This window comes from Sitodiplosis mosellana, unplaced genomic scaffold (genome assembly GCF_009176505.1).
Source record: "Sitodiplosis mosellana isolate CC-2019 unplaced genomic scaffold, AAFC_SMos_1.0 Smas_scaffold_6167, whole genome shotgun sequence".
In the NCBI taxonomy this organism is placed as follows: Eukaryota; Metazoa; Arthropoda; class Insecta; order Diptera; family Cecidomyiidae; genus Sitodiplosis; species Sitodiplosis mosellana.
Window position 1 is genome coordinate 3142510 of NW_022601408.1, and position 25934 is coordinate 3168443.

At 35.3% G+C, this 25934-nt stretch overlaps 1 protein-coding gene across 2 annotated transcripts in view; it reads left to right on the forward strand.

Moving 5' to 3' along the window:
• Window positions 1–25934, forward strand: part of LOC129575510 (octopamine receptor beta-3R-like) — a 75016-nt gene that overhangs the window by 35261 nt on the left and 13821 nt on the right. The window contains exon 6 of one of the 2 annotated variants that reach the window (XM_055459246.1): window positions 13963–14334. The exons of the other annotated variant lie outside the window; for it this stretch is intronic. Coding sequence (XP_055315221.1) covers window positions 13963–14334 — 372 coding nt within the window. The remainder of the gene's footprint in view (window positions 1–13962; window positions 14335–25934) is intronic. 2 annotated transcript variants of the gene reach the window in all.

The following is a 25934-nucleotide window of genomic DNA, read 5'->3' on the forward strand; positions in this document are numbered from 1 at the left end:
TACCTCCCGCTTAATGTTTAACCAAAATTTCAATGGACCCTTTTTTCATAGCATTTTTGACCTTAAAATATAACTATTTCGACCATTTTCCATACAAAAGTGTCATTTTCGAACTAAATTTCAAAAATTTCAAGAAATGTTGATTTCGGACCAAATTTATGGGCAAGTAGGTGTTCGGTTGTTTGAAGGCTCCCATTATTTTTGCAAAAAAATGGCAGTTTGCCTTGATCGAAACCCTGAAAAATGCTTTTTTCGGGTACTTCCCGTACAAATGTACCATTTTTGAGGGTTTTTCTTAGGAGAGGTACCCCAAGGTCATATCGGATATGGCTCAAAATCAATCCGAAGCTTTGTCTTGACATGCCAAAACTTTTGGCTCTTACAGATCTCAATTATCATGTCAACTTTTTGAGATAATCGGCGGACAAAAAGCTCGGACGCGGACGCGAACGACGCCATACGCACATCGCAATTTTGCACATTTTTCATAGTAAACAACATGTTTTTGGAGGCAGATCGGTCTTGATCGATAGGATTTCATCCCATCTACATTGCCTAGTGTACAGATATGTGCTTTTTGAAGTTTGGCGTGACGTTATAGTGGTCCGAAAGAGGAGATGTCATGAAATTTTGGCTAGTAAAACCAATACTTTACCTAACAAACAAAGTTTGCGGAAAAGTAATAAAAAACAATTCAACACACGAAACCAATTCAAATTGGATCAGCGAAATGACACCAAAAGGTGTATTTTGGTTTTTGACACGTGGCATACATCTGTACATTTGATTGATTTCTTACCATTTCAGAACATGACAAGTCTAGACGAAGCCTATGATACAAGGCGCACATTGTATTTATTCTGACCCATGTGTCAGCTAACTTTTCCCCTTTTCCCCTTCATCTTTAGATATCTGAAATATCTGTTTTTTCTACCTCTCTTTCGGGATTCAAATTTCATATTGACAATTTACTCCAAACAATGGTATCATCCGACACTCGGCATCATCTTTTGTACGGTACAGAATTTTCGTGAAAAAAAAATGGGATAATCCCATGAAACCATTTCTGTTCATATCGATTGGTATTCCGATCGAAATTTGGTACGTGCTAATTGGTTGGCGATTTACTTCATTATCATTGCGTCATGCAAATTGATGCAAAATGAGATTCGTGTACGGTATTTATGGCATTGACTGAATGGGTTAATCGATGGCCGATGTAACCATTCCAATTTATTTTGAACGAAACTGGAAAAAAAAATACGCATGAAAAAGTGTGAATGTTAAGTCTATACTCATTTCTCTCTCCCTTTTTAATCTTTTTCTTGGGTGAGGGAGAAAGAATAAATTGAATTCGAAACCAAATCAATTGTAATCCTAGTGTCGAGTTTGCCGAGATAATCTTGGCTTTCAATTTTCTCCAGGTCTTATTTCGTTTTTTAATTCTTCAATGGTTTAATACAGGCATGTAAACACATATACCACAGCACATACACTTGATCAGGGATAATGATTGCGAATATGTAACGCCTATCGTAAACACCTCTTTCGCATACTTATCTGTATCCTCGAACGTTTATTTATATCTTCATATTTGTTTATTCTCTTACTTTACCATTTTCAAGTTGAGTTAAGCTGTGCCAAGTCAATCCGATGTTGTGTACCGACGGATGGCGGTGGCGATTGTGTAAGCATATGTATGATGGAATGAATGACTATAAATGCGTACCCCGAGCAGCATTGGGCTCCATCATTTTGTTACATTTCAGTATTTATAACAGCTATATAACAACCATTTAGTTTCTATTGATCAATTTGTCGCTTCAATTTTTGATCAGTTATAGTAACATCATTAGAACATAACACTAACCATCATCTATACCAAACTATAACTTCTTAAAATGAAGTCAACTGCAACAGATATACAACTCATTTACAACAGAAATGGTTCCAAATAGTTGCACGTAACCGAATAACAATCTAGATTTATTGGAGAAGTAGGTTGCGTATGAGATTCTCAGAGGCGTCAACTATTGCCACACTTTTGCACGCTTGTGTATTCCCTTGAAGTAATGATGTGTTTGGAAAAGACAGTGGCGCCACGCTTCATTCTCATGCTTTATTTGGAAAGTTCTAGAAGAAAGTCTATGCGCTGACAGCAATGTATTTGCATTGACTGTAAGGTCCCATTGCCTAATAATAACTTTGAAGTTTATTATTACTATATATATAACTCATTTGTAACAGAATTGGTTGCAAGTAACCGAATTACAATATATCTTTGCTGCAAATCACCTGGAGATAGAGCCTAATGCTGCTCAGGACTCTTAATAGATGCCCAACTGTATGTATTCGTTCGAATAAAAAAAATGATATAGTATTCGCAAGTGCTGGCTATTTAACTTGTGTTTCTTCTGGCTTCCCTCGACACATCTACAGTCAACGAAATTGGCTATTTTAGTAAATAAATCACCGAAAATTAAAGTGACTTTCCTCGCTCAAATTGAGACCAAACTAATTCCAATCAATTTTTCTTCGGTCGGACGATTGTCTCTCTCACTTGCTCTTCACTCGAACCAGCCGAATACTGCACTTTTTGTCAACGTGCTTTCCGGCAATTCATTCACATTGAATTATTATTATCTGTATGGTGCTTTTTCTGGCGATAAAAATGACTTTGCATTGAAAAATAATTCGACAAAGACAAATACCACCTCGAACTTATAAGCACACATAGTCATGCGGAAATGCGGAATGGAACAGTAAATACTTTATGGTGGCGAAGCGACACATCATTCATATAACATAAGCATCGATACATCTCTGCCTAACTGTATAAAAGATATACATATATGTATAGGCCACAAGTATATATGGGCAGCCGAACTCTGTGCAATTCAACGTTTTATATACCAACTAAATGTATTTCTTGCACGAGAAAAAGTCGAAAACGATAAATACAAAATACTGCAAAATATATTGGCTTTTAAGCAGAAAACGAGAAACAACGAAAATAACGATACAAACGAGTTTCGACGACGATGGCAAGGAGAATGTGGGCATATAGAAATCGAGCCCTGAGTGTGAAAAATGTTACGTTTCGTTTCATTTCATTGCAAATCGGTATCAGAATTTGAGTAGCTGTGTGGAAGCCTACAGCTTTCGGCGTGAAGCAGCAACAGCGGCAACAGCATCTATAATAGCTTAGCAATCGCAAGTTATTAACGTTATTTTTCTTTTCTACCGCCATTGTAGTCAGTACCTCTCATTCTTTGTTTCTCATCTTTCATTTCACGGAATTATTTGTAACTGTTTGTAATGCCTTTTAGTCATGGTCGGTGGGATGATACTGAGAGAAGATGGCGTGAACAACACGCACACGACCGACCGACCAAACGAACGAGATGCCTTAAACACTTTTGGTACAGTCAAATGAAATGAAACAGATAGGCGAAAATTGAAAATAAACGAACGGACCAGAATCATCCATACCTAAGGAAAAAGAAAATAAGGAAAGAGACAGAGGGTGGAAGTAAAAGTGAAAGCACAAGTCAAGTGCAAAATATTCCGAATGGGAAAGTAAATGTTTGTGTGGTTTATTTAAGTTATTCCATTAAAAATTATTTTACGTGATATTTATATTAATCAATATCGTTATCATCTCTCGTTCCACACGGTGTTTCAATACCACGTTCACAAGTACATTATTTTTCTCACATTTTGCATAGAATGCGCGTATCTCTTCATCACTTGTTCCCTTTCAGTGTTTTCCGTTGATCAGACAGCGACAGCAACAGCAACAGCAACACTATTCACGAATCGTGTGCCAAACGTATTGTCAATTTAGCTAAGGAAACCAGTGTAGCATCACCGCAGAAAAATGAAAATAAACGAAAATAAAGAAATAATAATGAGAGACGAAAGACGAAATCCTTTTTGCCGATGAAACGGTATATACGTAACGTACATGCTTACACATGGCTGAATAAATATTGTTTTTCTATCAAATTCCACTTGGAATACATCTAGGCATCGAAAGCACATCGATAAGAAATTCCAAAAAATTGAATTAATTTCTATTCGAGTCGTACAGTACGGCCAATATGCACACGCTCATGCCTCATTGTCATGAACTCTGTCTCTTTCTCGCACTCTCATTCGATTGAGATTTGCATTTCTTTCGTCTGTTCCTTTGTCTCTATACTCGTCGGTTGTTTTTTTCAATTTGATTCTATTTGTTCCAGCTGAAAATTTACCTTAAAGCGTATCTTTAAAAAAATATCAATTTAAAATTCTAATTTACGAGAAAAAAGTCTCTTTTTACACCTTTTGTGTTATAAGGAACTTGTTGGCTACGCGAATCGTGAATCGATGTTGTGGCCCCGAAACAACCGAAAGCAAACGAAAGAAGAAGAAGAAGAAGAAAATGTTGACGAAGGAGAAAAGCGAAAAAAAAATGTGTGAAAACTGTGCTACGTGGAAACAGACATGAAATAATGCAGGCAAAGCAATTTAAACATGTAGCAATTGATGAACGGAGCCAAGACAACGATAAAAAAGCAGCAAAAGATGAAAAAAAGGAATCGAAAGAAAATTCACGAAAAAGACGAACAAACAATAATAACAACAACAACAACAAAATAAAATGCGTTACAACACTTTGATCCCGAACAACTCACCGTTAACTGTGGTATGGAGTTGGATGAATGCGAGAGCCAAGCCTTGCCACACTATAGGTATTCTAGTAGAGTGTTTTTTTTTTCGCTCGTGCTTTTGTCGCGTGTGTGTGTGTGTGTGTATTTGAAACGCAAAGTGGGGCGATGCATATTAACATAGAGCTAACGGAAGAAGCAGAATCGAAACCGTTCTGTTTCCCTCTTCTATTTTTTTCAACTTTCTTTTTTATTTTTTGTGTAATGGGCGCTTGCACATTGGCTTTTAATTCGATCGATAAAATTTCCTCTTGCGATACATAGCGCGGTGCTGTATTCAACCGATCTTGCTTTAACAGAAGATTTTCAATTCATTCCTCTGTCTCGGCCATCATGTGTAGGCAATGTTCACATCCTTGTGTTTACGACATTTCTATTTTCTGATTGCCTATACGGAATATTAAATCAGAAAATGGAAAATGACGCACACGCCGGCTCAGGTGGAAAAACTTGAACTACATCACCATTTACCACAATCCATCTATTTTACTCGGCACCACTTTTACAATTATGGCTACGTGTGCCGTGAAATTCATCAAATACAACCAAAAAAAAAAAAAACTATGTGTGCTGTGTGAGTATTCGACAGTTTCCAGGGTTGAATTAAAATTTAAAGAATATACTGAATCAAGTGCAATCGGAATGTAAACAAAACAAGTGTATCCATAAGGCTCCTTTACAGTTCATCTCTCTTCTTTTTTTTTCACAAAGAAAGCTTTTCCTATTTACTACCAGTACGAAAACGAACGGCCAAAACAACAACAACCTATTTCCCACGAACGAACGTGGTCATGTACTTTAAAACTTTCACTGCACTCTAACTGCTGAGCCTGTCATTTGCTATATACCAGACTAGTTTCTTAGCAAGTGTTTGAAAATAAGAAAACAAATAACTGCGCATCGATTGACGCTTTGCAATTTGGTTGACTTTATTCAGACCATTGAGTAAAGAGACATCGATTTTTTCATTGTGTCGAGTTTCCATTTCTGATAAATGTCATTTCTACTTGAATAAACATTCGAGTGTACATCATGCGAGCTGGTTGTTTATTCGATCTCGAAGTTCGTTGATTTCTTTACAATATTCACACCTCTGGAGAAAACATCACACACTCATCAAAACCAGAGTCAGAATCAGCAGACAAAATGTTAGGATGTCGACCATCGTCAATGAGCAAGTTCCCCTATTGAATTGACGAATCTACTTATCTTTTGTATCTCGCATACGCAGCATCAAGATATGTTGCCGATGTCACTTCATTTTGGACGTTGACAGAATGTTAAGCATTAACCCAAGTCAAACTTCACACATTATCAATCCACTTCGATAGACGAGATTTAATGTAAGTGTTCCGCATTTTTGAGACGAAAAGACACTCCACATCATACACATTTTACCAACGGCTTCGAATTCGCAAGCGTTTGTGACATTTTTTGAATCGTTGTCATGATTCATGCCTTTTGGCACTCGGCACCTAGTCTTTCGCTACATTTAAACGCAAGAGAATATCGATATTATGCATCCGCACAGTATGCCTTTGCCGGTATTTTTGTTAAAATACATATTTTTAGACTAGATAGATTCATATCTCTCGAGTTTTATTTAAATACACATTCAAAAAAAAAATGTTCACATTTTTCTGGTAGAGGCGCCCAGTCCTATATTTTGCCTAGCAAACGGAGTTTCAGACGTATTTCGTCCGACTAGATTATACGCGGAATTTCGCCTGTAGCTCAAATTACTAGCAGAAATATCGGCTGGATGCGTCTTCAGCTGAAAAAAAAAAAACGCCCAGATATAGACTTATATTTTTTGTAGTTATTCAAAACAAAAATGTTTGTATATATTTCAAATAGACTCTTTCGATACTTATCTATTAGTTGTGCTAATGCAACAGACACATCATGATAGCGTGATACTTTAATGACAGCGGGCACTTAATCTTGGTTCAATTAAAACACAAATTACTACCGAGATTCAAGCAAATGAATTCCCCATATGTTACACTAACGCATATGCATAGGAAGCAGCACACACTTCGTTGTATTGTGAAAGAGTGAAACCGCGTCGAAAACTTTTTAATGCACTTAGTGTGGCTCAAATGCGGGCGGCTGCAACGTTGCGCTTCAAACACAAAAAGCGCCATCTGCACATATTTGACTATTCAAAGTGAACTAGCTGTCATCAGTATCGATGAGTCATCGATGCTCAATTTTGGGTCATAAACGGCACATTTGCAATTTTCAATGTACCGTTTACGACCCAAAATAAATTGAGCATCGATGACTCAACGATACTGATGACAGCTAGTTCACATTGAATAGTCAAATATGTGCAGATGGCGCTGTAAAATCGTTCACCACTGACAAACGTCAAATTAGTATGGAAAGAAGTCAATGTTGCAGCCTCCCGCTCAAATGGGGGAATACTGAAGATCATCATTAGCCCACCGCCATCAGTATCTCTGTTGATTCTTGTTACGACGACGACGATGTTCCGTATTAAAGCGTATAGCGGTAGAGGGTTTTTCTCCGTTCGCATTTATTCCATTGAGCGCTGACTTACTATTTATTAAATACCTATCTTCTTGCGCTTCAATTCACCGTGAATATTGCGCAAGCATCAACATAATTACACATGACGAACAATGAACATAATTGAAAGGCCAGGTAATCGAAGTGTATTACCTGTGCCTCATGCGTTACCTATGAGCAAAAGACTGGGGGACGTACATGGCATGATAGTAAACCAAAACGTATTTAATACGTGCCAATCGGTTTGAATGACTGTGACATTCAGCAATGTGACATGCTCTTTTTTTAAGCTTATTTACAATGATTTTACTCCTAAATCTCGCACATTTGCTGCCGCCTTTGAAATGTGTAAGCAATACATGTTTGTATGCTTCGGCCGTGTCTTACCGTCTTTCTCTGTTCTTCTCTTACGTTTTCTCTCACTCAGAGTGTGTGTATGTGGTTACGCTTGTGCATGCATGTATGATGTATTCCATTGTACGACCACGAAATATGGCATTTTCCAAATTGCACTCATGGAAAACTCATATTTTATGAGTAATATATCTATGTATTTTTTATATTATTTTGAATTCAATGCTGTTTTACAAAAACGGGTAGTACATATAATTTAATGGTGTTAAAAATGGAAGTATCAACAGACGTTTTGATCGGAATGAAAGCATTGTTCTGGAGATTATTTTTGATTGTTTTTACGGTACATATAATAATTTAAATCGGTAATTGGATCGGAATTTAATCTCTTAATTATTTAATGGTATTTTTTTTTTGTTACACCTCCACGTTCGGTGCTGATCGGGGAATATATATATATATATATACAGTCATGGAAATTTAATTAGGACCGGCATTGAAATTTCAGTTTTTTCCCATTAATTCTGTTATTTTTCAAAAAAATATTCATGAAATGATGTTTATGAGAATATTTGAAGTTTTTATAAATGGACTAGACTATCAATTTCATTATTTTCGGTTTTATTGATGAAATTGCCCAAAAACTGTGGGAAAAATAATTAAGACCTTCCATACAAAAAATGACAAAATTTTTCGAAAAATCAGAAAATTCATCATTTGTTTGACAAAATTCACTCCACCGATGGTCGTATTTAATTGAAATACATTTTTTCCACATTACCATTTAATAGATTTCAAATTTCTTAACAAATTCGAAAAGTTACAGACCAAACTAAACTTTATAGCATTTTTTGTATGAAAAATCGTGGAAGAATCATATTTTGGTCTGTAACTTTTCGAATTTGTTAAGAAATTTGAAATCTATTAAATGGTAATATGGAAAAAATGTATTTCAATTAAATACGACCATCGGTGGAGTGAATTTTGTCAAACAAATGATAAATTTTCTGATTTTTCGAAAAATTTTGTCATTTTTTGTATGGAAGGTCTTAATTATTTTTCCCGCTGTTTTTGGGCAATTTCATCAATAAATGATAACCATTACCGAAAATAATGAAATTGATAGTCTAGTCCATTTATAAAAACTTCAAATATTCTCATAAACATCATTTCATGAATATTTTTTTGAAAAATAACAGAATTAATGGGAAAAAACTGAAATTTCAATGCCGGTCCTAATTAAATTTCCATGACTGTATATGTATATATTTTCCATTGTGATTTATCATTATTTACTGTACTATGAACGTCACCACCAATTGAACAGCAAAGAATGAATGTTGTTAATTAAATAACATAAAAATTTGTTCTATATGTGTTGCCTTCGTTCACCTATTTTCGCAATTATTGTGGGTAAATTTAAAAACTCTTGAACAGTTGCATTCCGACATGCTTGTTCTCAACGTCATCTATTAATTATTCTACAGATCAATGATGAACAGAGAGCAAAGCAGTGAAACCGTTCCGAAATCGGGTTTGTATGAGAAACCTCAAATCGTTTTCGATCCTTACTCAATACTGATACAATGGGACATTTTTACAACATCGCCACAGTCGGCGGTAAATACGCATATTCAAAAATATTGAGTTGTTTTTTTTTTATTAAAACCATTTACCTAATTATGACGCAACCTGTTTTCTCCACAATACTTCTCCCATATCTTATATTCTACACGCCATTTGACACTTGTTTGTGAGTTGAAATGGCGTTGACTGTAAATTCAAAATTTTATTTGAAAAAAAAAAAAACGTCTTTTCCGCTCAATGCTGAGTTGTGTCACTTTTGCTCGCAACTTAATTTGTCTCTTTTTTGCTCTAAGTTTTTTTCCGTCTAAGTTATAGAATGTTTTTAGAAATGTTCGCCCATAAGTTGTTTTTTCATTCTATGGGTGTCATATATATACATTTGTCGAATGAATAAATGAAACATATTACTTCAGTTTGACGTTTGTGATATTATTTACTTTCCATACACAATTCTGTCTTGACTGAGAGAGTGAAAAACTACAAATACGCACAAAATAGGTTTTATTTGGAAAATACTCATTAGAGAGAAACATTAGCAATTCTGACATTTATGCATTGACTTTATGAGGTTAAATTTTCATCTTCCAATTTTCTGTGACTTACACAAATAAAGGCGAACGGAACGTAAATATGTACAAACCAAAACTAGAATCCACTTTGAGATCTTGTGCATTTGTACATGTTTTCATTCATCAGCATTCGTAGTATAGATTCCTTCTATCTTTCTTCGTATAATTTTCAAGTGTGACAATCTGTTCAGTGCCGCTCGAAAGAGATATCCAATTTGCGCCTGGTTTCACAAATGCACTGTCTTATTGTATTTCTCATGATGTCTAACAATACCAAATGATACTATAAAATACAACTAAATAACTGCAATACAAATAACACATCAAATGTATTTGTCAGTTGTATGATTTTTGAAGAAGTGCAAGTCGGTGACGGTATGTAGTGTGATTATCTATTGAATTTTCTAGCACTAACAACGAACATAACGAGAGAGCAAGAATGAGTGTGTGTGTGTGTGTGTGTGAGGGAGAGAGGAGAAGGATCGGATAAACATGGATCTGTAATGGAACTCAGTCGATTTTAATGCGTGTTCACATTGAATGGCAATGCACAAAATATCCCATTTCTTCTGCTTTTAACACTTTTATTATCGTTCTGATTGCAAATGGCGAACATTTCATTCTTTGCCATCTGAAAAATTGCTATTTTCTCTTGCTTTTCGGGTCAACGCTGCCGTCATTTGTGCGTAACAAAGTGTCAGTGCAGTCGCACGCACATCAAAAAAGATACCAGTCAGAAAAATATATGGATAGATGTATAAAAAAAATGAGCGCAATTTTGCCAACGGCACTGAGGCACTGACGACTAATGCTCAACTAAACGTATAAATATCATCACACAATGTGAACCATTTTTGAATAAATTTTCTATCCTGTGGCATTTCTATTTGTGGGTTCGTTTTCTATCATTTTGGCCAAACATCATTTGCGTGTGTATGTATAAATCGTAAGTACATTCTTTCGGAGATTGTGTTCACCGCTTGGAAATAATACATAGACCAATATGAAAAAAAAAAAGAATGGAATCCCCACGATAGGAATGAGCAAACAGGCGGTACATTCCCAATGTCGAGCGCTTGAACAGAATAAAAACGCACGCAAATCAATTTACATTTTTTGTTCTTCGTTTCGCTGATTATTATTATCTTTGAATTCATTCTCTTTCGCTATGTTTCAATCGGTAATTTTCCCGAAAGAGAGAATTCACACACTTTGAGAGTAATTTTCCGTTGTATTTTCGAGTGAATGCACGGCATAGCAAATGTGCGTTTTGTGTGCGTTACGCTTTTCAGAATCAACGCATCATTACATTGTGACTCTCTAAATGGGGCATCATATGAGCAATAATAAATTAACGAACGCCGTTGCAAAAGGTTGCTAAACTTGAACAATATAAAATATTAATCGATTGAAATGTGTCTTGGTTAGGCAAAAGTCACTCGGCAGATAGAGATTTATGATTATAAATGATAAGAAACAAAGTCTGTCTGTTTTTGTGCACTTGTATTTGCATTATATGCGGGCTTGTATAGGTATGTTTGCATCCAGCACAACACGTGTGGAAAGTGTGATATGAAATTCAATGCGTACGTAATTTATGTGTACAAATGGTATGCGCTAGTTGAATGTTAATGCATTAACATAAATTTTCTCATGTGGTTTTGGTGCACAGTGACGGGCAACGCAACTTTTAATGTTCGATTGATTATCGAGGCCCGAAGTTCGTATTCTCAAAAGCATTACTCGCCTGCGAGACGAGTTCAAAGCTCTTTAATTGAATTCGTTTTGTATCTGTGCTATTCATTATTTATTGTCCCGGTTTTTTTCCTGCCATTTCGTGCCGTTGGTTGCTGTTAGTTGCCGTTGATTGCGACTGTGACTGAATGCTGTTCCATATTTGTTTGGTGAACATTTTTGCTCACAAAATTCGAAAGAATATACAGAGAGCGAGAGGGAGGGAGTGAAAGCGAAAAGAAGATAAAGAAATGGCGTTGAAATGATGTAAAATTTCTCTCTCATACATAAAGTTTTCGTGAAGATTGAGTTGTTTTTTGATTGATTTGTAAACGATGGCAAAAGATATCCATCACACGATGATGAAGATTGCTGATGGCGAGTAGGCTTTTTAGATGGTGGTTGGAAATAGCTAGCGGTAATGTCAATGAATGTATGGAAGACTTGCCCATTTATCATATAGTTGGAAAAAAAATGAGCATCGTTCGATGAGCAAGAATAAGACAGAATGATGAACATCGAACGGTAGCTTAGAGTATTTATGACTATTCAACTGGAATTGAAATGGTGGCATTTTCATTCAGCTCAATTGAAAAAAAAAAAAACCGATTTTCTTTTCTTGACAATTTGATTACTATGTATTTTCATTTGATTATTTATTTAGGTGGCTTTTCAGATATGCAAGTGGGTTAATTTAAAAGGTTGCTCACAGCAGCCATACGATTTATGAGTCACTTCATAACCTTTCATCACATAGATAGCCCTTGAAATGAATAATGCGTTTTCATGTGTCATGCTTTTTGTTTTCGGGGTTGCTATAATAACATCATGATATTTCATGCATATTTCAATGACAAAACTCCACTAACATTGACACTGACGTTGCAAACACTCTTTCATTCTATATTTGTGCTCTCTTGCTCGCTCATCCTCCATTATTCACCTCCTCTCTACCGAAAATATTACAAGGCGACCGCCATAACAGATATACAATCTATTCATCTAATGGTATTCAACAATGCCATTTTGTGCACACACACACACACATACAGTGAAATCATAAAAGAGTTTACGACACTGTTATGAACTCCAATCAGACTCTCGACTCTATCAACATTGATTAATCGAATTTAGTTTTTTCGTTCCCCGTTCCCCATTCCATTTGTTCATATTTCCAGTGCCGGTATTCTGGAACACAATCCGCAAAAATCATGCGGAATTATTTCGAACGTTCAATTGGATTTTTGAAGGTAGAGAGTAAACGTTCAATCTGCGTGCCAACTACAAAACATTCTATTTTTGAATTGAACATTTTATTTCTTCTTCTAAAAATCCAATTGAACGTTCGAAATAATTCCGCATGATTTTTGCGGATTGTGTTCCAGAATACCGGCACAGTAAACGAACCTAATTTTTGGTTATACGCTTTCCTTTAGTCATTTCATGATGCCTGATGCAATTGTGCTTTTTCAAATCTCAATAGTCATATTTTATACCTTTTTGTTTCTGGTTTTATTCACATTTCACATATAGTGACACTACGAAATGTGCTTAGCTTTTTGAATTACGAACAACAAGAATTGTATAGATTTTTAATTTTTTTTTTTTTTGCCATTAGTGACCTTTTTGATCATTTCATGCAGGTTCCAGTCCGCATTTATCATAACACCCAGTTATTAGTGTTAGAGTAAATATCGGAGACTTATTATGAACATAAATCTAGTTGAAATTAGAATAAAATAGAATTGTTTTTTCACAAGCGAATGTGCGAGAATTCATTTGTTGGCTTCTCGTTGATCAGCTATATATCAAATACTTCATCATATTCCTGATCAGCGAAGGGCTAATGTTAATTTTTGCAAAAGTTTATCATTATTCCTTTAATGAAATAGTACTCAATGCTTTTTTCACTCTATTAGCATTTTAGATGTTCTTCTTTAAAGTTTAATTCGATTAAAGCTCTCTTCTTTAGCATTATTCTAAGCATTTTTTTTTAGCGTTGTGATTTTTCTATACATTCTCGTATATATTTTCGCCACCGAAAATGAAATTGAAAATTTCAAAAAGATTAAGCGAGTAGCTTAGAACGATACGAGATCGTGAGTGCGAAAACGAATTGGTTTTCGAGCAATTGGAGTAAGCTAATGTATAACGTGCGCTGCATACAGCATACAACACATCAAAGCATTTTGCCAAATAGTATAACACCATCCACCAGTACCACCATCACTATAGTGCTGACCTTCACAGCTTAGCATATTAAAAACAAATTTAATATTATTTGTGTTTGTATTGTCACACTTTCGCTATAGATAGATAGAGCTCTGCATAAATAGAGAATAGCTAGCTAGATAGATAGATTTAATGAGTTCTATATATTACTCTGTTCTTCTCATCCTTCTTCTTCTTCTTCTTGTTCTTCTTCATGAATATCTATGTGCTACTACGATTCAATACCACAATTTATCTAGACCATAAATCTGCTGGAGCAAAATGTGTATCAACCACAACGATACAGAGACGTGGTGCCATATGCATTATAGTAAATAATCCAGACGAGGATAGCCATTGCTCTGACAATAACGTTGACAATGTCGGTGAAAACAATTCAGATGACTTTGGCAAAGCATCGGACATAGAATGCAGCGCAACCGAATGTCGTGTTCAAGTTCAACCAACGAAATTACAATTTTGGCACAATCTGCGTGCGATCATGGTGACACAGCGGCAGCAACGTCGCAAAAGCAAGAAAAAACCACGAAAAAAATCGAAAAGCAATAGCAAGCCGTATAAGTGCCAGGGCAATTATCCGAAGACTTCTCGCAAAAGCAATAGTAAAAACGGTAAACTTACCATCAGATTCATTGATTATTTTTGTCGAAATAGTCGTGACATTCATCAAAAATTTTGGGAAGGTTAATTTAGTCCACTTTCATACAAAAACAACAAGAATAGCTACACTATCAGCAAAAGAACACTTTGTATTGTTTCTCTTCCTCTTTGCATCATTTTCTGTCCTTTTATCTCTGTCTATCTCTCCATTCAGCCACCGAATGTGCAGTTTGAGTTTGAGTTTTAACTCACTCTCATCATAATATCGGTTTTGTTTTATTTCCTTTGCGTTTTCGATTTTTAGATGCTCTACTTTCCCTTTTATACCACTTACTTCAAGATTCTTCTTCCAATGCTATTCATCTGAATTTAAAAAAAAAAACACTGGTGTTTTTCTTCTTTATTTCGTACGTCAGTTGTTCTAGCATTTTCAATGCAAACATACGTTCAATTCGATTAGACATAATGTGCATCATAGCGAAACCTTGTCTCACACAATTTGAAGGGATTGGAAAAGAGCAGCATGGAAGAACGAACAAGTAAAAACAACAAAAATCCCCATAAAGACGGAGAAATGGAGATGAAAGCTGCATCAAGTGGCATTGAAATTAACACCAAATCCATTTCTTCTTTCTCTCTCTTTCTCTTACACATACACACACTCACAGTTGATCTCTTCTATGGTCACACACCGGCAACGATGTTAATGATTGTACACATTAACTGGCGATCGTTGTCAGCACCCAAAACGAATGTCAATATTTTAGCCCTTGTTTTGATTACTGAACCGAAGTGTGAAAACCTTACCGCTACCATGTAACACATGTAGGAACACACAAATACGCAACCACACATATATGCATACACAACTTGACTATCAATTAAAGCGAAATAATGGAAATTTAAAAATAAAATGTAAAGATGATATGGGAGTCGTTTCTTATGAATTTTTCGAAAATTGTCTACGACGCTTCAAGACAAGGTATCGTTTCAAGTGCTCTGCCACACAATTCCATGAAATATAGATCAATCTGTTATGAATATGTGCCCATTCCCGATTTTCTAGGAATTTCCCGAATTTTGAATTAAATTACTCGAATTTGGTGAAAATTTATTTGATTTTTTTAAAATTCCCGCAGTTCCACCAATTTCCTGCTTTATTTTCGAAAAAGTTCTCGATTTTCAAATGCCGAATCCTGTTAGTAATGAATCGATACTTAATGAAAATAGACACGAAACGCCCATGTAATGCGTTGGAGGCGATATCTAATGATACCACATGTTTATTACCAAATCTAGTAAATTGTTCACACCTTCGATTAAGTGACTCGTATCAATTCAATGCCCACGACCTAGCTATAATTAACCCAAGAATTATGCATGAAAAGTCAATGTGTCTATGGACATAGAAGTGGAATGAATTTAAATGACGTCGATTCAGTCAGTATATTCGTTTTCCTTGTTATGTGCTGCGCTCTTTTTATCCTTCTAATGGAAGAATTATAATAATTATCAAATACATAATGTAGTTGTATGAGTGTTTTCAGTCAACATCATCAGTTTATTGAATCATTGATATGCCATGCATATATAGTATTTAAACAAATTGTTTGGCAATGTTTAATTGTCGTGCTTCACGGATTAGTAGTAACCGATATACGATGGAAATATGTTTTATGCCAGAGGACACAATATACAACAATAATATGGGAAATGTTTACTTGATATGCGGCCAGTGAACAATGTACGTGTACATACAATGCATACGTAGATGCATACGTTATATTTAGTCATGTATACATATCGAAGGAGGGGAGGACATGGTAGACAACAATATGAAGCTCTGCTATCATTACATTGTCATTTGATCACTAATAATCGACAAGAAGCCATATTTTACGATAGAATGAATTTGGTAGCGCATTCATATTTCGAATAATTCAGTTATAAGTTTTCGTGGTTGTGTGTCGTCTTTTTGCAAAAGCAAGTATGGAACTTAACGAAAAAGCGTCGCCATTCAGCATAGCGCACACCGAATCGATAAATGCGAAAAGTGAAAGGCAAAAGTAACCGAAATCAATAGACTGTAATAATGGAACAGGGATAGGAGTCGTGCGGCGTGCATATAAATATCTATATCGTTCATAAAATAGTAAAAACGCAAAGTCAGACACAATACGACGTTCGTTCAGTCTAGTAGAAAGCGACGGCGACGGTAGCGGAGAGAAAGTGGCAAGGGAATGAAAAAATAGTTACATTATCAGCGTCATAGTTTATAAATTTTGTGCGTCGTTCACGACTACCACTATTTGATTTCACAATGATTAAATGCCTTCTATGTTGGCGTAACCAATTTTATTTTATTTTTTGTATCAATTTCTACCCTTTCCACAACCTCGCGCACGCTTTCTACCTTCACATTCGTGTTCATTTATTTGTTCGCCTATTCGATTGTTCGTTCATTTGTTAGTTATTTTCGATATTGGTTTCCGTATTTCCGTGTGTAAGCTATACAGGACGAAATGGAGACGAGGTGGTGTGTAGCAAGGTGAAAAGAGTGTGTGTTGGTGAACAAATCGAATTTCGGATTAATTATTAACACATAGACGGCATTGGATTGGTCAAAAGAAAAATCGATGCAATTTATACGGCTCACATGTGAATTTATCATATGTAAAATGTTGAATGATGAAAACAATCCATCTCTGTGTGGTGCAACACATACATACATACACACTTAGCAAACACAAACGTTCGATACGGCAACATATGGATATTGGAAAGTTCAAGGCGTAAACACTGCTAAGACACATAGTGAGAGGAAAAATTTCAATAGTCCCTCAAACCAGTTTTTTCTCTTCCATTATTCCGTTTCATTCTTCTACTTCGCAGCCATCAAATGTTTGTGTTCGTTGTGCACAATTTCAAAAAAAAATGCACAATTCTGCCGTTTTTTGTTTTGTTTTGTTTCTCAACTTATCTAATAAACGCATAAGTTGGTAACAATATTTTCGTTACACATTCTTTCGACATCATGTGAACGCTTATACCACACGTATCCAAACGACGATATATATGAGCATGAGACGGCTTCTGTGATTTTACATGCTACAGAAGCTATACATTTACGATTAGCACATTACCACAGTGTTAGACGTCGAACACTTTCGAACGCTTGTTCGTTTGAAAATACGACTTGTTCGTTCGTTTGGCTTTTTTTCACTTAAAATACATAAGATGCCAATTTTATATGAACTTTATGGGTTAGACTGAGAGTAGAGTATGTTTCACAGACTTTATCATGAAAGAAGAGAATTTTTTCGATTTGAAAATTATTAAAAACGAGTATGTTCAATTTTGGCGAATCATCGCGGTTTTTCACGATTTTCACGAAGCTGATGAGAGATATCAGCTTGATGCCTTGAGCAAAGTTGTTTGAAAACATAACTTTGCTGCATCACTAACTTTAACCATTTTTAAGTCGAAAGAAGTCGCTTTTTTTTTCATAATAAATTCAGTAAAAAATACTCTCAATCTCACCCATGAAAGTCATATATAATTTGCTTCTTATGTATTTTAAGTGAAAAAAAGACCAAACAAACGAGCGAACAATTTTTTGTTCAACTTTTTGAACGAACGAACGTTTGAAGCCAAAACTACATAACATCACTTGACTGTGAACGCTTCACACAACGATTATGTTTGATTCGAAATGATTATATGCCGCATTCAAGATTCACATCCAAAAACTTTTCCGTAGCCATCTTTTTTATACCCATGCCTCGTACACAAATACGAAAATTAAAATTTATGTGGTTAAACACTACTCGCATAATTTCGTTTTTTCATTTTAATGGCCACATTTGACCCGACTCAACTAGCAACATTTTGAAACGCTCGTTGGAAACGAAATGCATATGGCCAAATTGAAAAGTTTCTGGAAAACTTAATTTGTACCATAACAATGACTAAATAGGGCTGTAATCAAGCCAAATGTTTGGGAAACTGGAATAACAATAAACCATAAACCACATCAATAACACCAACAATAACAGCAACCACCATGTGATGTGTGTATACAATGAAGAATCAATAAATCGACAGCGGCAACAAATTAAACTCTCTGGGCATGCATGCAAGTGATTAGCGCCCATATGTGTGGGGTACATATTGAGTTTGACATAACAAATTTGTTTTCACATGATTTGTATGAGTCTCAGGGAAAATGCACCGCAACGACATTTGTCCCACCCACAATCTAGTGATACAATTTCTTAAATAACTTCTTAACACCGGCGATTTCAATGAATTTAACTCATCTGAATGTGATTATATTGCACATTCATCGTACTACGAATGTCGAACTTACGTTATTTCACCAATACGACAAAGTTCGTATACACTTTGAATTAATTCCATGAAGTTCGTTTCGCTTCGTCGGCCCAACATAGCACAAACAATTTTTGGAATTTCTTGTACAACAATCATTTTCCAATGCCAATAGTAATTACAGAACACATTTACATGGCCACAACTATGTACATTGTATATTATCCATCGCATGCCAAACAGACGCGTTCCATTTTGTTCGCATGGCAAGCGTTCCGCTCTTCTCATCACTCTTTCATCTTCTGGCACAGCATCGCAAACGATTTTGGCAATACGAAAATCGACTACCATGATATTTATTTCCATTTTAACCAATGGGAAACGGAAGTCATGGTGCTTAGAGATCGTCGTTTCAACCAGAATTCAATGCTGAGTCTTCCTAATTCAATAGTATTGAATCAATACAGTGGTTGGTTTTTTTTTTTTATTTCCGAGAAAATAAACAAAGCGAAGAGCACCACAAGTGAAACAGTATGTGTAGTTTACATTACAATAGCATAAAACCTTCTATATGTATTCAATGTCATGGACATTAAAAGTCACGCCATTGCCTCCATTTCTTTTCAATGGCAAGGCAATACCCCATCAGAGAGGGATAGAGAGTAAGTTTACCAGAGAAAGGGAGCAAAAAAGGAGAAAAATACGCCACCAATTCTAGAAGGAAAAAATATATCTTGAATTTATCGGCACAGTGAGATTCAATTTAAGCTTGAATGTCGAAAAAAAAAAATAGGAACGCGAAAGCATATAACAAGAACTCACAAACTAAATTCCGGAAAGAAATGCGAAAAAAAAAAGATTAGACTTGTCTACTCCATATGGAGGCAAAGGAAAACAAAAACAGGACAATATCGTTATACATTCATACGATGAATGGATGGTTTTCATAAATTATGTTCATTTCATTTCTTTTTTAGCCATTCAACGCGACCAAGCCTACTGAACATGCAACAACATAAATAAGACCAGAACTAAATACGCTTCCTGCAAATTATTTATGTACGAAAGCAGAATGTGTTCTACACACAGAGACACACACATACCAGAGCATACAAATACAGCGCTCAGTTTCACTTGGTCCCACTATAATCGCAACATTGACGATGTTTGCTAGAAGCTTACAATGTTTGCAAATTAATGGTACGAAGTTAGGAAATTGACGCAAATAAATCTATATTGGAAACAGCATGTTCATTTTGTTAAAAATTAATACAAGAGACGAGCACGCTTGCCATATGATCGTTTGAAAAAGTTCAGTTACACTTTGCAAATGTTTCACATTTCAATTGATTTCATATTCCGAACACCTCGTGCAGTATGTATCTGTATATGTATGTGTGCGTGTTTCTACTATCAATGTTGTGAAGTAAAAAAATTTCAAAGTTTTTTCTTTCATTTCTCTGCAAAATGTTCGACACAATTTTTGGGGAAGTTTTTCTTCTCGCTTTCTCGGGACTCAATTTTGACATCATTGATCAATTCCGTTTTGCCATGACCAGGAAAATGAAATTATTTAAAAGGCATAAAGAAAGTTCGATGTTGGATACATTTTGCATCCATTGATTTTGTATGGGGTGCTGAAAAGCATTTTCAAATGTCAACATTCATAAAATTTAGATGTTACGCTCCAATTAACAAACGAATTATGGATGAAATTTAATAACATAATACATCGAACGAGCGATTGGCACATTTCATTTTGATCAATGAATGTTTCATAAAGTGTCGTCTATGTTCGCCAAGCATTGCACAGCTAAATAGTCAATGCGGGGAAAGTGCGGAATTTTTTTTACAAAATCCATTACGTATGAACAAGTTTTACGAAAAACTTTTTGTCGCAATGGTTAATTTTTCTGCTTTGTTTTTATTTGTTCACAATGTGATTTGTATATGGATTGACAATAAAACCGAATAAAAAAATTGTGTGTCGATTTCTACTTGCCGTGCCAAAACTGTGCTGTACGTTTTTATCAAAGGTGAAAGGAAGAGACAGAGACAGCAAGTGAGTAAAGAAAAAAGGAGCAGAAGGCCAAGTTCAATGCAAAAAAACAAATGCGATAGAATTTTGTTTAGGACAATTGTATGGACGAAAGTCGTTCCATTGGCACTGACTGTTGGCATCAAGAAAACAATGAGCGTGATTGCCTCGTTCTGTTTGATATTTTATTTACATTGACATTATTATTAAGGGGGAATATAATTTAATATTTGATGAATTATTTACACAACATGAAAGACGGCCGAACTAAATTACGCGACGGAAATCCAAGCACGATGTTATGCGAAACCGAAAATAACAGGACTATTGTATTTTAAATAGACTAATTTAACCCTTTAATGCTTAATTTATTTTCTGAATGATTTGGATTGGCCGCGAGAAATTCGAAAATGGTTTTTCTTTAAAAAAAAATAAGAATAAACAAAACGGAAAAATGTGGTTTATGGGAAAAACACATTCATCAGGTGAACACAAACAGATTTGTACACGGTTTGATCACATTTTAAGAATTTACCGTAGCTGTTCATTTTAGGTACCCGCATATGATGAATGATTAAATCACTTTTTTGACTGAGAAAGTATTGCCATTACACATCGTCTACGCTCGTATCGTCCAAAGTGAAGAAACAAAATTTGAATTTCCAACGAATGCGACAGGCGTGCTCAGTCAATTTTCATCTCATAACTATGTACACTTGGTTTTCGAAGTACCGCATTCATAAAATGAAGTGCTTTCGAAAATCTGTTTGTTTTTCTTCGAATTCGGCATACTTTCGCCCGCGCGCGCGAACAAACACACACAATTTTAACACTCGGATGCTTCTTCGACAGTTCGTCTACTCGATGAACGACAGCAGTAAGTGTTTTATAGCTGTATTTGACTAGGGGCATTTCACTCGCATTCGAATACATGATCATTCGTGTACGAATCCTGCATTCGCAAAAAACAGTATAAGTATTTGCATTCGCACCATGTATTCGTACTGCCGCGCGAGCATTCGCGCGACTCCGCATATGAAACGTATTGAAACACTCGCACATGTATTCGTCGCGAATGCGCTCAGTTGCGATGAAGTGTCAAACACAGTCAAACATGTGGAAAGATGTCAGACGTGTTTGAAAAATTACAACGTGCATTAGGTGAATCTCTACCAGAAATTTTACAATTAATTCTCACACATTCTGGATTTAATACAGAAAGCGCATTAGCTACGTTGAATACAAGCATTTGCGGTCGCAGGTGTCCGATTTTTTGCAAATTTGTTTCCGTTTGATTACAATTCTTGATTAACTGTGGCAACTGGATGATAAGCAATCGGTGACCCGGTTTAAATTTAAAATGATTCACATTCTCGTATGATGTTTCTTTGAGAATTTCTGGGTTTTCAATGACATAGTTCTCGATATCCATAAAAGCATCGTTGTCAATGGACATTAGAGATGATTCATTTTCAAATGCACAGAATTCCAGGATTTTAATAATATCGGCCGAAATTTTTACATTCAAATATTTTTCTAATTTGAAAATAACATTTTCCAGTCCCTAAAATACAAAACACAACTTAAATTGATATTAAATTTGTATCGAAATAACTATTTACCATTTTGGTGAACTAATGTAAACAATGTAGTCGCAACGATTAACACAACAAATCAATATAGATCTGTCAAGTGCATTCGCATTCGCGCAGCAATATTCGGACGTATTTGCTAATGCGCCGTATAGATACATTAAATGGTTATTCGTACGAATGCGAATATTCGGCACGAATATCAGTATTTGCGAGTGTTTATATTCAAATGCATGGCAAAGTATTCGCGCATTCGTACGAATAGCAGTATTCGCATAGAGTGAAATCCCCCTAGGTATTTGAATGAAACAAAGAATGGAATGGGAGTATAAGAGTGAATATTGGGCACGAATCGTTGGAGTATATTTTGCGAGGGACAAGTGGATGCATCTTCAACATCAGATGATTGTTATGAGTGGTTCAATCATGTGCATTGGAAAGAACTCACCAACGCTGATATTGATGGAGACAAAAAAAATGATCCCTTCAGTTGTATTTAACTCAAACGATATGAATTGAAATGAACAAACCATCATTTGCAAATTGATATTGGAGTGTATCGATTTCGTTTCGAGCTATTATCATTGAAAAACAAAAAAGAAGGGAGAGAGAAACAACTTTGTCCGTTTACAGGCGATGACAGTTGCCTTCGCATCATGCAGCTTGATTCGATGGATAAAATCAGTCGGTGCCGCTTTTGTATCGTTTGCATTCCAAAATGTTCATCTCTTTAATATGTTTGTGTTTCTATTTGCGTGTGTATATCGTTGAGGGTTATTGTTTAGTAATCAACAGCCGTAAACATCTCGACTCAATGACAAAAGCACCCGACAATGCTAATAAACATAAATATTAATGGCTCGTTCAAATGAACAATAGTAATTGATACTATAGCTTTCATCTGCTGAAAATCCGCACTTTGCTTTCAATTCTTCTCTCTCTTTCACACACACACACAATCACTCACATATTAGTGAGTACATTACCAATACCGAAAGCGTCACATCGTTTGAGTCTGTTTGAACTTTTCATTTGGCGATTCGAAAGGTTTTTATTTGTAGTTTTATGACTTCTTAATGTTCTTCAAGAGTTGTTTTTTCTTCTCTATTGAGATGCTATAATTGTATCTTTTATCGAATTTCATGATCGTTTTCTTGTTTGTGTGCTTAACCATAAGCACATCTTATATTGATTTATATCTTATAAACCTCTTTCAATAACATTCATTGGAATTCTTTTGTTCCGGTTCAATCAAAGATTACATATAACTTTTCCGCAAACATAGTTTGTTAGGCAATGTATTGGTTTTGCCCATAAACCCATTTCTGGTTTCATCTGACCATAGAGGTCGATAAATATAAAAAAATGCTGTTGTTTTCTTATAATGCTTTCAACTCGCGATCTTTTACACTGAAAATTGCGTATTTCTTCTATGCATCCGAAATATGCAATTTTCAAAGTTGATTAAGGTAAAAAAAAAACACTATTTTTGAATTCGAGTAAAGAGATCTCATCAATCCCGTGTGGAAAAAAAATGACTGACGGACTGACTTTAGATTCAGTTGACTGTAGTTGATTGAATTTATGTTTTTGTATGTTTCACTTTGTCCCAAAATAAGCAATTTATTTTGTCTTGTAACTCTAAACGATTTCAGTTAACTGCGATAGACTTACACTACACGTTGTACTGAAATTTCAATCTAAGTAAGTCATTTTTGTCCGAAATTAGTTAACTGACTTTGTTACAATATTTGTACACGGGAACACACAAGTAAAAGCGATACAAAAATTGCGGGGAATACGTTTAAAATGTATGCGGAATAGTTTGCGTTACGTATGTAATTCGTTTTATACTTGAATAGTTTGGCTCCATTCATTCTGCTTTCTACATTTATATATTTTAATGTAAAAGAAACCATCTCTAAACGATGCACAAGCTCCATGGTTTTCTAGAATGACAGATATGAGATAGAAGAAACTTTTCAAATGAATACCAATATCAATGATGACATACAAAATAAACCTTGTCATTGTTCCATTGAAAGGAAAATAGAGCTCATGAATGTTGAAGCGGTTGGATTGCTTTGGCAATTCGCAAGACCGATAAAAGTGATTTGTATAATGCAAATTACACCATTTTCACTCCAAATTCACAGTTTCAATGTAATTCAAAGCATTAACCGGTATCTATAAAAAAATTGTTGCTCAGGTCCACTTTTATTGAAAACGGAAATAATTTTTTTTGGCTTCACATATTTTGTTTAATTGGATTATGAAAAAAAAAAAAACATCTTGAATTTTCAAAGTAGATGCGAGAAATAATCGTGCTACATTGGAACAATTATTACACATCACAGCACGAAAACTAAAGGCGAAATTTCATGGTAATTTCAGTGAAAAGTAATGATTTCCTCTTTAATATTAATACTTCTTTATATTCAAATAGTGGTTGTGAAGGCATTTTCATAATCGAGTGCAAAGCACACGACACGCTAAACGAAGCCATGATGAAATGAGGAAAAAAAGACATGAAAAATTGAAACAAATTAAACACAGCAACATTGCACAAATGACTGTATTCAAACCGAGAAGATATCATTTTGATGCTATGCAGAGATCACTAAGAAATAATTTCATCCGCATAAATATTTTCATCCGATTTTTTATGCATTATTTGTGATACGACGTTCAGCAAGCTGCAAACGAAAGTCGACTCTCTGCTTCTCTGGTCAACGACTTTAGAGAAAGCTAACAAACACATTCAGTTTCAGTTGATTTAAACACAACCCTGAAAGCATGCATGAACTTGGTCGGACACATCAAAATATATGACGAAAATATTTATGCGGATAATTTTTTTTTTTTAGCGATCGCTAATGCTTTAAAAAGCAAGCCGAATGAAACAGCATAATGATGAAAAAAAAATTACAAACTGTCAAAAAAAAAAAAAATAGATAGAAAGAAAGAGGAATAATAATTGCATTCGTTTGAGTGCAATATTCTTTACGAATTCAGTTGGGTCTTTCCTTTTCTTCATTTATTTCACCGTGTTGTGCCTCGTGCCGTCGCTGTATGTCTCTGAGTTGCGTTTGCTGATATTGTGTTTGTCCCCACTCTGTTGTGGTTTCTTTTTGAAGTTTTCACTCTCCCTCTCTCTCTTGGTTTTCATTCGTCCGGTCGTCATTTATCTCGTTTTGAAAATTGTATTTTGCACTCATATTCCTTCTCTGGTCTTGTTCAACATGGAAACTACAGCGACAACAGCAACAAGGAAAGTAACAACAGATATCATACTATAGTCATGCTTGCTTTCTCGCTCGTTGCCCAGCATGGATACATTTGAGGCTACTTTTTTATATCATCAAGCGTATTCTTGAATCCCTAACCAAATTAAAATCGAAGAAAAAGAAAATAAAAGAAGGGCATTTTCTCATTTTTATATCAGTATAATGGACTGTCAATTACATTGCGGCCCCGAACGCACGATAGCTGGGAGTTTGCAGATGTATTTTGTTCATTTGTTGTTTGAATGGAAAAGGAGCGAGTTATATACGGTAGCCCTAAAGTTTTTCCCATTTAAGTGTTTTCCTAGACAGCTGAATCGACCTTACGATGTGGATTTTTTTCGATTTGTCGTCCCATCCATTCACCA